Source organism: Schistocerca gregaria, chromosome 1, assembly GCF_023897955.1.
Source record: "Schistocerca gregaria isolate iqSchGreg1 chromosome 1, iqSchGreg1.2, whole genome shotgun sequence".
NCBI lineage: Eukaryota > Metazoa > Arthropoda > Insecta > Orthoptera > Acrididae > Schistocerca > Schistocerca gregaria.
In genome coordinates, this window is record NC_064920.1 from 750002319 (window position 1) to 750018346 (window position 16028).

At 42.9% G+C, this 16028-nt stretch overlaps 1 protein-coding gene across 1 annotated transcript in view; it reads left to right on the top strand.

Annotated features, from left to right (window-relative positions):
* LOC126267645 (xenotropic and polytropic retrovirus receptor 1) overlaps nt 1-16028 on the top strand; it is a 98057-nt gene that overhangs the window by 30020 nt on the left and 52009 nt on the right. The window contains exon 5 of the mRNA XM_049972950.1: nt 2406-2773. Coding sequence (XP_049828907.1) covers nt 2406-2773 — 368 coding nt within the window. The remainder of the gene's footprint in view (nt 1-2405; nt 2774-16028) is intronic.

The window sequence follows — 16028 nt, forward strand, 5'->3', positions numbered from 1 at the left end:
TGGATGTATTTCCCGTTTGTGACCTTCATCACAATCACTCTTACATCTCAAGGATAAGCATTTGACATTACAAAATAGGCAATCCCAGAGTCAACTAATGATCAACAGGTTGGCCATTGGTGGTGGTGGTGGTGGTGGTGGTGAGATTTCTTGACATCTTGATGACTTACACCCACAGAAGATTTACATCTGTGCCACCGTCCTACCCATAAATGTTAACATCACTTAGCATTTCTGTATTTGGCAGCTTAACAAGTGGCTGGTACCTCTGTACTGTGATAAGAAACAGCTACAGCATGTTGGGGAGCAATCATGTCCAGGGTATGGCAATGGGTTTCGTCCCACAGGTCAGCTATAATTGTCTGCAGTGTGACATCCCTGTTAGTTGCTGATAAGAATTGAGTGACATCTCTGTGTGGTCTGGCTCCTTCATAACATGGGAGATAGTGAGGGGGAGTAAAAGCCTTCCTCAGTTACTTAGGAAAGATAAGGAGAACAGAGAGGCTTATTGTTTCCCTACGAAGTATTTAAACAGGTGATGTTTGAATCATTCGCCAATTCTTTTCGTAGATATTTGCACCACTGGTGACTTTATCTCTATGACTCGTTGGCTTAACGGCTTCAAGTGACAATTGCACGGCAGCAAACTGTTCTGATTACTTTAACATAATTGGTTCGTAGCATCCAGAGACAAATGCTGTCCCCTGACTCTTTCTGATTACCTGTAGGGGATACATCTACCTCAACCACTCCTTTAACTCCTCAGACTCGTCAGAGGCAAGTACTGTGCCACAGCGCATTCCAGCTCTTTATTTGAACCACCTGTATTAGCTCACTAATAAAAACAAGTGCTGTCTGCTCTTGTTCTGTTATCTGTCACACAGACAAACATGCAATCCTTCTGGTACTCTTTTATCTAAGTTAGTTACTAACTGAAACGGAATACAGACTTCTTTGTATAATGATTGCTTCTGGATGGTTCTCACCTCAGCAGCATTGAAGCTCCACAGGTGCTCTTCAGGCGTCTAGGTATGCCCTTACTCTCTGACCGTGCTGAAATGGTTCCTGGTAGCTAACTCATTGCTACTATGATGACTACATACTGCTTTTCTGAAACTAAGCCTCATTATGAATGGGACTGTCACTGGCTTCACCACAGAACTGACACCACAGATGATGTGTGTTATGCTTTGTATGAGCGATAGTCCACACACTTTTCACATTGGGCTTGCAGTACCAGATGAGGGAAGTGTGTCAGGGGAGGGGGGAGGGATTGGGGGGGGGGGGCTGTGGAGTAATGATGAGGGCTTGACTGGAGTAATCAGTTTAAAATGGGTGGAGGTTCCAGTAATAATTCAAAGATGGAGACTTCTCCAGGATAGACTTTTGTAAAGAATTGTATCAAGCCAGTCATCAGACTGAAGATCATAGCAATAACAAAATGGCAGTTTACTGTCATGGATTAAGTAGAAATTTATGATTCTGTCTATGGCCCAAGTGCAGTTTTATTGTTGTTGTCTCCTAGTAGTCCAGGCCATATCATAGAAGTTAAAATCTCTCAACACAAAGTTGATGTCACTATAACTGAAATCAGATCATTTCTGGAAGGCACAATCCTTATTGGGTTGCAAATAGATGACAGTGATGTACTTATGTTGGAATCAGTCAGATAACTAGCACTATTTTGTGTCCCTACCAGAGAGATTGAGATGTTGACACCAGCCCTGGTGAGGACCTTGCTGCCAAACAGGTTCTGTGACCTCTCTAGAATGAATTTCATGTTATTTGTGATGGGTCAGCCTATCAAAGCTCCTCTTTGGCTGTGCTACACTGTAAGGATGTTGCACGTATGTTTCCTGTATGTCCGTTATAAATGCCTGTATAATGACTGAGATAATCGTGAGTCTTGAAAGTGATTGATCTGGTTGCTTCAACTTCTTAATTTTAGTATGTTATTCAGCTGTACAATAATTAGCTGCTGACATAAGAGACTATGTGACAAATAAGCTTCTAAATTGACAAACAAGTTGCTGAAGTGGTGTTAAGTCGAAAGGCATGTTTCAGGCTGAGAGCCATGTGACATTTGATAATAGTTCTTTTTCGACTAACATTAATTATTAGTAGCTTTGTTCATTACAATTTGTGTTGATACTCTTCTGTGTATTTTAATGTTTTGTGTGTGCTTGCGCGTGCGTGTGTGCGCACTTGTAGATGTGGATGGGGTGTATGTAGGTACAGTTTTCTATGTTGTGGTATTAAGTAATTTATGTCATGACTTAGCTGCAAACAGATACCTCATTTAATAAGAAAAATTGTAATTAAAACATCTGTCTCTTCTTCAGAAAGCAAATGAATGCATACATGTATAACTAACAACTTTATGTTTTCTTTTTGTTGACATGTAGGTATCTTTCACAAACCGAGGGATGACTGGCGCATTGTATGTCGACTTTATCGGGGTCCATTTTTAATTGTTGAATTTCTTTTCTTGATGGGCGTGAATGTATATGGTTGGAGATCATCTGGTGTAAACCATGTGCTGATTTTTGAATTGGATCCAAGAAATCACTTGTCAGAACAGCATATTATGGAAATGGCAGCAATATTTGGAGTTGTTTGGACACTGAGTGTACTGAGTTTCTTGTACAGCTCTGCTCTTGGCATTCCACCATATGCTTGCCCACTCATGCTCATAATACTGATGGTACTGTTCACATTCAACCCAATGAAGATTTTTCGTCATGAAGCACGGTTCTGGGCTATTAGGGTGCTGGTATGGTACATTTTCTCTTACCACTTAGACTCATGCATTAGTGTTCTGTAGTGATTGAGTTAATGTAGTGCTAACATATTTACGTTTGAGTAAAGGATTATCATAGCTGAAAGCTGTTTTTGTAGTAAAAAAATGCTTTCTTTCTTTTTTCACATTTGGCGGCTTGTGTAGCCGAGCGGTTCTAGGCGCTTCAGTCTGAAACCGCGCTGCTGCTACGGTCACAGGTTCGAATCCTGCCTTGGGCATAGATGTGTGTGATGTCCTTAGGTTAGTTAGGTTTAAGTAGTTCTAAGTCTAGGGGACCGATGACCTCAAATGTCAAGTCCCTTAATGCTTAGAACCATTTGCACCTTTTTTTCATATTTGCTTCTGTAATTGTTTTATTTTATTTTAGATGGTTTGATTTTGGTATTTCATAAGATGTACTACACTATTTAAGTGAACTGTAATTTAGTTAATACATTACTGACAAATGTTTATTCTGACTGAGCAATAATATTGTAATTTGACAGTGTGATTTGAACATTATCAGCCCATAAAGTTTTGTGATGTGGGGTTTTCCCCATTCTCTACCCCTAAAGGTAGAGTCTAGAGTCAGGGTCCTTTCAGCTAAGAGCCAAGCGGGCTGTTTGTGGGGCAGAGGATATCCCAGTTGAAAATATGTTTGAAGGGGCATGGTAAAGTTTTGTTGGGGTGAGAAGTTTTGTTGGATGGTGTTTGTAGACAGAGAGAGGGAGAGAGAGGGAGAGGCATGAAGTGGGTGGAGGAGTTAGAAAGGAATAGCTGGCAGCTAGGAAAGAGGTAGCTGGTGTGTGGGATAGGATTTCAAGAGAGGGAGGCAGCATGTATGTGGATAGGAATGCAACATACAAGCACATGAGCCAGGGAGTTCATGAGGGATTCAGCGGCGACGACATAGAAGCATAATTGGAAAGGGTTGATAGGACAGAGGAAGGAGAGATTGAGGCCAGGTGTGCCGCAGTGAGGGAAGTATTGCAAGGAAAACTACCTTCTGCACATTTCAGAAAAGCTGATGCTGGGGTGTAGGATCTAGATGACACAGGTTGTGCAGCAGCTGTTGAACTCAAGCTGTTGTGTTCTGCCACTGTATGGCCAACTCTGTTTTTGGCCACAATTTGGTGGTGGCCATTCATTTTGGTGGGCAGCTGGTTAGTGGCTGTGCCTGCATAAAATGCTGTACAGAAATTGCATCAGAGTCTTAATATGACATGGCTGCTATCACAGCTGTCACTGCCTTGGATGGGTTAGGATAAGCCTGTGACAGCACTGGGTTATATGTGCTCCATGGGTGTCGGGCAGGTCTGGTATTTGGGACTTTCACAGGAATACGGCCCCTGTGGGAAGTGGGTGGGAGTAGAAGTGGCTTAAGGGTGAACTAGGATGTTGTGTAGATTGGATAGATGGTAAAATACCACTTTAGGAGGGATGGGTAGGATCATGGGTAGGATGCCCCTTATTTCTAGGAATGATGATCAATAATAACCCCTCCCTCACACCCCGTCCCCCACCCACACACAATCTATCTGTAAGCTACATTGTGCAGGCTGAATACACAATGTTCGGACTGCAGTTCTGCAGGTAGACTAGGCTGAGGGCACGTGCCAGGTGGAATTGATGAGGAAAGAAAGGAGGTGAGGAGTGGGAAGGAGAGGTGAGGAAAGATGTGTGGTGGCACAGAGGGAAGCAGTGGGTGAACTGGATAGGAGTGCTGAAGGCAGCATGGGGGGGGGGGTGGATGCCAGATGACTGGAGTTGGGTCCTGGGAAAGAACTAGCTATACTAGAGCAACCCTTCATCACCTGGACTGTAACAACTGAACCATATTCTCCTCTTTGATTTTACTACCTATCACCAGGGCCAAAAATGAGGAACATCGCAGCACAATCATTCCCATGTTTCGTAAAGTGATATCCTGCTTCCCACCCAAGCTACACAATATCCTCCCAACCACCTACATGTGCATCGTATGATCACTATTGAAGGCCCAGGTACATTATGGGTCCAATTTACCCATGTTGCATGTCCTACTACAGTCCCGTCATAGGCTTATCCTGTCCCATCAGGAGCAGGACCATCTGTGAAAGAAGCCATGCCATATATGACCTCTGCTGCAATTCTTGCACAGAATTTTATGGGAGCATGACCACCAACCAGTTGTCCACTTAAATTAATGACCACTGCCAAACTGTGGTCAGTGGCAGAGGAAATTACTCAGTGGCAGAACATATTGCTGATCACAACATACTCAATTTTGATGACTGCTTTACAACTTGTGCCATTTGGGTCCTGCCCCCCCCCCTCCCCCCAGCACTAGCTTTTCTGAATTACATAGGTGGGAGACATCCTGCAGAACATCCTTCATTCCTATAATTCTTCTGGCCTCAGTCCCCATGATTATGCTCCCCAAGGGGCTCATGCATTTTTTGTGAGTTCCTGATGTGTGGTGCCCTCGGTGCTCCGAGCTATTTCATCATTTCTTCACAGGCTGCATTTTCTTCCCTGTGCCCCTCTCACCCCATTCTCACTCCTTCCCTGCTGCTCCTTGCTCCCCCCCCCCCCCCCCCCCTCGTGTTCTTACATATGTCGATCTGGCTAGCGACCTGGTTTCTTGTACTCCTTGTGGTCCCACCCCCCCCTTGACTTTTCTCTTTCATCCTTCCTTTTTGGCCTTTTTGGTCCCCCTTTGGTGTTTCACCTCCACTTCTAAACTTTCTTGCCATAGTGTGAGACATTTGGGGAAGAACTCCCTGCCTAGCACCTATGGTCTAGATTTGTCTCCCCTCTTCCTTTCCCTCTTTCTTCCCCACCATAACTCCTCTCAGCCCCACCAGGTCACCAGCACATGTGGCCAGTCTGTGTGTTGGGGCTGTTCCTACGTACCCGTCTGGCTTGAGTTCCTTTTCAGCTTCTGATACCAGGGCTGTTGCCTCCCCATGTATGCCTAGAACTGGTTGTTTGTCATTCTGGAGCATTGGAATTCCCGGAAATGGCCACTGTGCCAGACAGCTATTGCTGTGGCTGGGTGGCACCCATAGGGAGAATCCCTGATTGGAGTGGGTGGTGTCAGGGTGGGTGCTTGCTGTATGAAATTTATCAAGCTTCAAAAGTCTAGCTGTTCTTCTACAGTTAACTCTTTGGATTATGGAATGCTCCTTTTTATGATCCTGTAGCCTTCCCTTCCGTGCCTACTGTCTGGGATAACGGCCAGGCTTGTCGGCATTGGGTGAAACACTTTCTCCGCTACCTGATCTGTACTAGGATGTTGGGGACACATTCACCGCCACAAAACCATTATTTTCTGTGGAAAACATTGGAGACAAGTTTGACAAAAACGTGGAATCTCTCAGTAAGATGCAGTCAGGTCTGTGTACATCAAAACTACTTCTGCTACCCAGTTGCAGCTCTTTGTGCTTGTGATCTCCTCCTAGAGAAGATCAAGGTTACATGTTATCTGTGTGATGTGAAGCTGTTTGTCCCGCCACCCATGAGTTGCTTTCAGTGCTTCCATTTGGCCACTTCTTCCCGATGTACTACGGACACTCTGTGTGGTGACTGTGGACACCCTATATGTGAGGGAAGCCTCCATGTTTCGCCACCTGTGTGTGTTAATTGTCTAGACCATCTCTCTCCATTCTCACCAGATTGCAAGAGTGTAAGTCCCTGGATCGTCTGTCTTACACTGAGGCTCATCGGAAATTTGACCAGCTTATTCCTTTGGTGATGACTTCTACTTTTGCCTCTGTTTCATCGTTTCCCCCTCCTCTCTTCTTTATCCCAGTCCTGGCCCCCTCTCCTCTCCCCCATTCCAGTGATTCCCATGCCCTCCCATGCAGGTGCTGCTCCCCCCCCCCCTTCCCCCTCTGCCATCTTTGGCTCCAGCTGGTGATGAGGCTCACTCCTGGGACTGCTCCCCCTGTGCCTCTCAGGCCAGAGGCCAACTGCCACAACTTGGCTGCTGCACAAACAGTCTGTGTGCCCCAAGGTAACTTGCTGTCTTTTGGTTCTGGATCTTTCAGAAGCCTGCTCTTCCTGTGAGTCCTGCCCTCCTCATTCTATGAAAAAGTAGTAGTAGTAGTAGTAGTAGTAGTCCAAGGACAAGCCCCCTCTCCGGAGATGTGACCTCCCGTCTCACAACCTGAGTCTGACATTCCGTCCTCACTGGTGATGTGTGGTGACATGGTGGCATGATTATCTCCAGCCCATTTGCCTACCATTTGGATACCACCTGTGTTCTTATTCAATGGCACCATGACAGATACTACCATCATCACCCAAAGTTGCAATCATATTTTGCCTTTTACTTAGCAGCTTGTGTCATTCTCCAGGAATCTTATTTTAATGACGCTCACTCACTGATCTTTTGTTGATTCTGTGCTTTCTGTAGGAACCAGGTCAGTCCTTAGAGGGCTTCTGGCGGTGTCTGCACATTGGTCTGTACAGTTATTGTTAGTACATGGACCCACATTGTACCCTATTGGAAGCTGTGGCCATTTGGGCTCTGTGGTTATGGTTTGCAATCTCTCTCTCTCTCTCTCTCTCTCTCTCTCTCTCTCCCTCTCCCTCTCCCTCTCCCTCTCCCTCTCCCTCTCCCTCTCCCGACAGGCCACCTACATCTGCTATACTGCTACACTAACTGTCTGCCTTCAGCAACTCCCCCCCCCCCCCCCCCCCCCCTTCCCCCCATTTCCTCCTCCTTGGGGACTTCAATGCTCATCACCCTTTATGGGGTACTGCTTTTCATCTAGTCAGAGACTCATTCACCAAATTCTTGCGGACCATGACCAATGTCTTCTAAATGATGGTTCCCCTACTCATTTTTGTGCTGCATGTTGCGCCTTGCAACATCTTATTATGTCTTCATGCCGAAGCCTGTTACTTAATCAAACACAGCAAATGCGTGTCTTCAGTGTGTCTTGTCTCCTCTCTTCGCTTTTTCTGTCCCTTCATCAAGGGTGTGGGCTGCACTCTGCAGCCTCCAAGGTTGCCAGTGGCAGTCTTCCGTTCTGGGGCTTGCCCTTGCATGTGGCCTTTGTACAGCTTCTTCAATTCTCACAGAATATCTCATGACCTGTTTTGTGATGGCATCAACATCAACCTCCTATCCAGCAGCCTTCAACCTCTGGAAGCAGCAGGCTGAAGCTTCCCACTTGTTTTTTATCCCATGTCTGTCAAGATCCTACAATGAATGTTTTACTGAATGGTAGCTTCTTCTGGCTCTCTTTTTTTCCTAGGATTCAGCTCCTGGCCCTGATTTCATCCCTAACCAATTGCTCCAATACTCCAATCCTCTACAATGCCCATATCTCACCCAGGTATTGGACCGTATTTGGCTCTGAGGCGTTTTCCCCTCTCAATGCAAAGACAGTATTATGGTTCCTGTCTTTAAGCCTGGCAAGGATCCATCGTCCCTTGATAGTTACCAGCCAGTCTGCATGACCAATGTCCCCTGCAAGCTTTTAGAACAGATGGTGGCTTGTTGGCTCAGTTGGGTCCCTGAATCACAGGAACTTTTGTCTCCTTACCAGTGTGGCTTTCAGGAGGGATGGTTTTCAATCGATCATCTGCATCAGTTGGAAACCGCAGTTTGTCAGGCCTTTTATCAGTGCTGCCATCTTGTCGCAGTTTCCTTTGATCTTTGTAAGGGCCATGACACAGCTGGGCACCATCAGATCCTCCTTACACTCCATGGGTGGGGTCTTTGGGCATCCTCCCAACTTTTATTCAGCAGTTCCTGTCCCAGTGATCATTCAAGGTCCAGGTTGGCACTGTTTTCAGCTCTCCATGGACTCAGAAGAATGGCATTCCACAGGGCTCTGTACTAAGTGTCCTTCTTGAACATGTGTTCTCTGCCAGACTGTTGGCAGTGGCCTCTGCAGGGTGACAGCTTCAGGGTGCTATCCCCTGTCACTGTGCTACTGTCCTTCCTGATCTGGAGTCTACTTCAATACTCATCATCTAATCGTGATCCTCCAGTTCTGTTTCTTGGGTTTTCTTTTTGACAGCAAGCTTACTCGATTGCCCCACACTTGTCATCTGAAGGTTGGGTGTTTTTGTAAATTCAATGTTCTTCACTTCCGTGCCCACAGCTCTTGGGACATGGATCATTCGACCCTTCTCCACCTTTCCTGGGCATTAGTTTCTGTCTCATCTGAACTATGATTCTGAAGTTTACGGGTCAGCTGCCTTTTCCATGCTGCTCCTCTTGGACACGGTTAACAATCATGGTATCCGTTCAGCTGATAGCCTCCTGGTGAATGTTGGGATCCCTCCCGTATTGATTCGGCGGTCCCAGCTTCTGGTTTTCTATGCCATCACTATCTGCTCTTCTCCTCCTCAGCATTCCTATTCTAGTTGTTCTGCGGCTTTGGGCTGTGCCTGCATGCTGCCCATCCTTGGATGGTATTACCAGTTGGGCTTTGCCACACTTCTCTCCATCGTGTCTTCCATCTGTCCTTCTTGCCCTCTTCCTTATTTTCTCTCCCAATCAGCTCCACTTGGTTAGTTTCTTGGCCACAGATTCAGACAGATCTCTTCTGGAACCAGAAGACCTCCACCACGCCAATGGTGTTCCATTGTTTGTTTCAAATGCTCTTGCAGGAGTTTCAGGATGCCACTACATTTTACGCCAGTGGCTCTAAATCCATTGATCATGTGGGATATGCTTCCATGTCTTCTGTTGGCATGAAACACCATCTCTTGCATGCCACATGTGGAGTATTTACTGCAGAATTGATGGCCATCTATTGGGCCCTCTGCTTCATTAAATAGGTCTCAGTCACTTGAGTTCCGTTATGTATGGACTCAGTGAAAGGCTTTTAGGCTATCATCAGAGTTTTTCCCTCCACCCCTTGGTCTCTGCCACCGAAGACCTTCTCACTGATCTTGGTGATGCTGCTTGTTTGATTGAGTGCCTTAGGGTTCCTGGCTATGGAGGTAGCCTACGCAGCAAACTTGCTGATCATATGGCTGGAGGGGTAGGAGGGGGGGGGGCACTCACTTCCTGTTCTCTGTGACTCCTCTGGGGGTGAATGTGTGGCTTTACATCAAATTCTGCTTTGATGAATCATGAGCTGACTCTTGGAAGGCTACCTCCGTGTGTAATGAACTTCACGCCACGAAGGAGTTCCCACCACATGGCGTCCTTCCATCTGTCTGTCGTGGGGGGAATCTACCATCTTCTGACAACTTTGTATTGGTCATCTAGGTTGACCCATGGGTTTTTTACTCTGCATTGAGCTACCCCCCTCTGCCCATTTGTAGTTTCGGGGCTCCCTGCATGGCAATCCATATTTTGCTGGGCTGCCCCCTGCCTTTTGGCCTTTCACACTAAATATGTCCTCCCAACTTCCTTGTCACGGGTGTTAGCAGACGACCCTTGCATGGTTACATCTGTTCTCAGTTTTGTTTGCAAAAGTGGTTTTTACTCTCATGTATAAATCCCTGAAATTCCCTCTGAAATTTGAATTTTTTAGTTAGCATAGGCTTTCGTTCTGGAGGCACTGATCTTGCCTCCACACCAGCCAGGTTTTCCCTACCTTTTCCCTACATATTGCCTTGTCTGTTGTGCTGTTTTCTTTCCCTTTTTCTTGTCTTTTCATCCGCTGGTGTTGTCCCTCTAGTATTGTGATAATGGTATGGTGTGGATGTTGCGAAGGGTCGGTGGCGGTGCTGGTGTCCCACTATGCGTAGCATTTCTGGGGCACCCCCACTCTCCCCATTTCCTCCCACCCCCTTCCCATTCTTTCCTCCACCTGCTACCGTGAGGTCCCTTTTCTCTCTTTGTTTTCCCTTGATGGGGCTGTGCTGTTTGTGTTGTTCTTCTATTCATTTCTGCCATCCTAGATCATGGGATAGATGACCTGTTTGCTTGGTCCCTACCTCCAAATCAACCAACCAATGAATCAACCAATCCATGACTGTGATGAACTGGTAAATAACACTGTACACACCAATATTGCAGATATATGTAAAATTGTGTTCATATTTGAGTCACTTTGGTACCTGTATAACTACAGAAAACATTGAAGTTATGCGAGACTGACTTAATTGGATCATTTGACAACTCTGCTTGCCACTAAATGATTTAAATTCTATAAGAAGATTTTTGCAAGCTATGTGAAGAAAAAATGTTCACAATGAGCATGGCATTATATGTATTGAGTCAGTGAATTATAATTTTTATTTAAACAGCACATAAAGCACGCATGCAGTGTTGTGTTCCATAAACTCCAAACATGAAAACTAAATGTGAGAGATTACATGGAGAAATAAAAGCAAACAAGTAATGAGAGTATCTACAAAGTAAGTGAACAACAAATCTCAGAAGCAGCTTGAGATGAAAAATATATTCTCAAGAACTGTAAGTAGGCAGATCATCCACAGACTTTGGTCAAGAGTGAATGGTTACATGTTGTTGACTTACATGGACAACTGGATAGACCTTATGGTAACGAAAGTACTTTTTTTCAATAACAGGTATGGGAAATGATAATTGTAAATGGAACACCCAATGCCACCCATTGTAAGGAGATTTGGTGACATAGGGGTAGATTTTTTAAATAATTTATTCTGCATACTTTTTTGTTGATGGAACTCCCTGTGATATTCAGGTGATTTGCTAGTGAACAGTACAGACTTACTTCCTTTGACACCCCTATTGTAAATGGAATATGGCTAACATTATAGAAAACTTGACAGTTTCAAGCAGACAAAAATAGAAACATGATGTAATGTGTTAAACTATACATTCATTGTAAACCACTAGAAAATGGCAACCAAAATTCATGCAGTGCCAATGAATCAACCAGGTAGAATGCCCAAAAATAATTTAAATTTGCGATCTTGACACCTTTCTCACTCTATGGATGATTCTGATCTTTCACTCGTATTTTCCAGTAACTTCACATTGATGTCAGGTATCGTCTGCCTTTCTGACACAAAAATGTTTGTCCTTCTGTTGATTGATATTTAGCTTTTAAACCTTGGTGGTTGCCGTTTCTCACATTTTCAGTATTTTGGTTTCTTCATTATCTGTATGTGCTTTTCCTTAGCCTTTCTGACTTGTTTGCCTTATTGTGTATATAATTTTAAATATTTTTAATCATCAGTGTCTGAAATGGGATCAAATGAAAAATGGATAGGCATGGATAGAAGATGTTGCATTCTTCATATATGGAAACATTTTATAGTTACTTATGCTTAACACTTGTTTTCAGACATTGTAATGGGGTTGGTGGGGTGGCTGGGTGTGGACGGCTGTTCCCTGCTGAAGATGGATAGACGTCAGCAAGAATAGGCAGCTCATAGATACAATAACATCTTAATTGCTGTTTGTTTACAATTATTAGATTCTGAAGTTGATAACTCTGATGGTGAGTGAGGTGAATATGCTGTCTCAGTGTCACCCAGAGTGTCATTATCTGGTCAGGCCTGGTGGGTTGAAGTGCTGAGTATGTACTTCTGCGGTGGCTACAGCTGTGTTGAGAAGTACTGAATTATCACTGACCCGAAATGTGGTCAACCTGGTGAAGAATACCTGCCACTGTGAACACATCAGGCTGTGTCTTGCCCCTAGTGGACACCTAGAGTAATGCAGGAGTGGATTTAATCATAATAAGAAAATAGGAATGCAGGCAGTAAGTATGAATTGCATAGTGAACACATTTTTGTAGCCTGGATAGACACTAAGTACAAGTTTATATGCCCATTAGTTCCACAGAAGGTGAAGAGATTGGAAGAATATATGCTGAGTTAAATGAAATTATTCAGATAGTTAAGAGAGATGAATATTTAATTGTGAGGTGGGAATTGGAAGAGGAGGAAAAATAGGTGAATATGGATTGGGGGAAAGAAATGAAAGAGGAAACTGCCCAGAAGAATTTTGCACAGAGCATAATTTAGTCATCACTAACACTTAGTTTAAGAATCATGAGAGAAGGCTGTTTAGACAGAAAATACTTGGAGACACTAGAAGAGTTCAGATTGACTATATATTGGTAAAACAGAGATTTTGGAACCAGATTTTAAATTGTAAGACATTTTTAAGGGCAGATGCGGTCACTGACCACAATTATTGGTTATTAAATGCAGATTAAAATGAAGAAATTGCAAAAAGGTAGGAAATTAAGGAGCTGGGATCTGGATAAGTTGAAAGTACCAGAGGTTGTTGAGTGTTTCAGAGGGAGTGTTAGGCAATGGTTGACTAGAACAGAGAAAAACAATACAGTAAAAGACAAATAGATAGCTTTAAGAGATTACGTAGTGAAGGAGCAGGTGATCAAATAGGCAGAAAGTGAAGGCCCAGTAGAAGTCCTTGGATAACATAGGAGACACTGATTTTAACTAATGAAAGGAGAAAATATAAAATGCAGAAAATGCTGTAGGTGAAAGGGAATGCAAACATCTAAAAAATGAGACTGACAAGAAGTGCAAAATGGATAAGCAGGAATGGCTAGATGACAAATCTAAGGATTGAGAAGTATATGAAGGATTTAGAAGTATAATTCAAGGGCGAAAATACATGCTGCCTACAGGAGAATTAAAGAGACTTTTGGAGAAAAGAGAAGCAGCTGTTTGAGTAACAAGAGCTCAGATGGCAAACCAGTCCTAAGCAAATAAGGGGAAGCTGAAAGGTGGAAGGAGTATATAGACAATGTATACAAGGGAGATGAACTTGAAGGCTACATCAATGAAATGGAAGAGAACGTAGGTGAAGATGAGATGGGAGATACGATACTGTGAGAAGAATTTGACAGACCACTGAAAGACTTGAGTCAAAACAAGGGCCCTGGAGTACATGACATTCTGTCAGAACTACTGATAGCACTGAGAGAGCCAGCCATGACAAAACTATTCCATCTGCTGTGCAAAATGTAAGAGACAGATGAAATACTCTCAGACTTCAAGAAGAATGTAATAATTCTAATTCCAAAGAAAGCAGGTTTGAATATTACTGAACTATCAGTTTAATAAGTCATGGTTGCAAAATGCTAACACAAATTCTTTACAGAATACTGGAAAAACTGGTCAAAGCCAACCTTGGGGAAGATCAGGTTGGATTCTGGAGAAATGTGGGAAAACACACAATAGTACTAATCCTACAACTTCTCTTAGAACATAGGTTAAGGAAAGGCAAACATCTGTTTGTTGCATTTGTAGACTTACAGAAAGGTTTTGGCAGTGTTGAGTGGAATATTCTCTTTGAAATTCTGGAGGTAGCAGGTGTAAATTACAGGGAGCAAAAGGCTATTTGCAATTTGTCAGAAACCAGATGGCAGTTATAAGATTTGAAGGACATGGAAGGGAAGCACTGGTTGAGAAGGGAGTGAGGCAATGTTATCCAATCTGTACATTGAGCAATCAGTAAATGAAACCAAAGAAAAATGTAGAGAAGAAATTTAAGTTCAGGGAATAGAATTGAAAACTATGAAGTTTCCTGATGACATTGTAATTCTGCCAGAGACTGCAAAAGACTTGGAAGAGCAGTTAAATGGAATGGGCAGTGTTGTGAAAGGAGGGTATAAGATGAACATCATCAAAAGTAAACCAAGGGCAATGGAATGTAGTCAAATTAAGTCATGTTATGCTGAGGGAATAAGATTAGGAAATGAGACACTTAAAGTAGACAGTTTTGCTATTTGGCAAGAAAAATAACTGCTGATGGCCAAAGTAGAAAGGATATAAAATGTAGACTGGAAATGGGAAGAAAGGCTTTTCTGAAAAAGAGAGATTTTTTAACATCAAATATGCACTTAAGTGTTACAATTTTTTTGTGAAGGTATTTGTCTGGAGTGTAGTCATGTATGGAACTGAGACCTGGATGATAAACAGTTTAGGCAGAAAGAGAACATAAACTCTTGAAATGTGATGCTTCAGAAGAATGCGAAAGATTAGATGGATAGCTCACAACTAACGAGGAGGTACTGAACAGAATTGGAGAGACAAGAAATTTGTGTCACAGCTTGGCCTAAAGCAGAGCTCAGTTGATAGGGCACATTGTGAGACTTCAAGGGATTAGTACTGGAGGGTGGTACTGGTGATGAGGGGGGAGGGGGGGTTACACATTGTAGAGGGTGAAGAAGAGATGAATGAGAGTAAGCAGGCTCAGAAGGATGTAGATTCCAATTTTATTTGGAGATGAAGAGGCTTGCTCAGGTTAGAGTAGCATGGAGAGCTGTATCAAACCAGTTTTTGACTGAAGATAACAACAACAACAACAACAACATGTCATAGTGAATGCTTAGTTATTATTACACAGATTTGAAGTTGAAAAACAAAAATTACATTTAACCACCTTTTCAGGTACATTTAGCATTTAGGTGTTTGACATGGTGCTGACCGCTGCCCTCCCCCTTCCCCGTCCAATTTATCTGCTGTTTAACTTATTTCTGAACAAAGTTGTGAGTGAACAGGAAAATTATGTCAGAGGAGTAAACTTAAGATAGTATAGATACTAATCAATTTAATATTTTTAGCCTTTGTTCAAAATTTAGCAGTTATCAGTAAGACTGAGGAAGACACTAATTATAATAGTGGAAAATCAGACCTCCAGATATCTTCCCATTACATGGGAAATCTGTTTCAGAGTAACAGGAAAGTTCCACTAAAGATGAAATTTGGAATTATTTTACTGGTGCCCTCCTTCAGATACCTTTGGGAGACCATACTGCCATCAGCAAAGTTAGAAAGGGTGGTCAAATTCAAAAGGTATTTAGAATCAAAGGCAACCTTAACAACAAAAAGAAGTAATACCATACAATGCAAAATTGCCACATTACAAGATAGTTCTTTTACCAGAAGCACTATATACATAAGAGAATGTAGCTGTTAGAGGATGTTCTAAAATTGCAAAAACTGAAAAAGCAGATATTTATTAGGTAAATATATGGACCCATATAATAAAATTGAATTTGGATGAACAACATCTGACCTCTAAATACAGGTAGATAAGTTCACTTACACTCTGCACAAGAGAGACATGAAATTTTATGATCATGTTTTTAGAAAGAACAACAGCAGACTCATCAAAAGACTGCTCAACATTATTCATTTTAATATCATTCACCTGGTTGAAGAAACAAGATGGTTTACAAGACATTAACATCACAGATGAAATCATAATCTATATCTAGTTTTTAGAATGTTAACAATGAAGCACGTCTTTTATGAGAAGCTTAAAAGGAAGACAGATAAGAAATACGCAGAAGAATTGAAATATATATAGTGAATTTGTGAA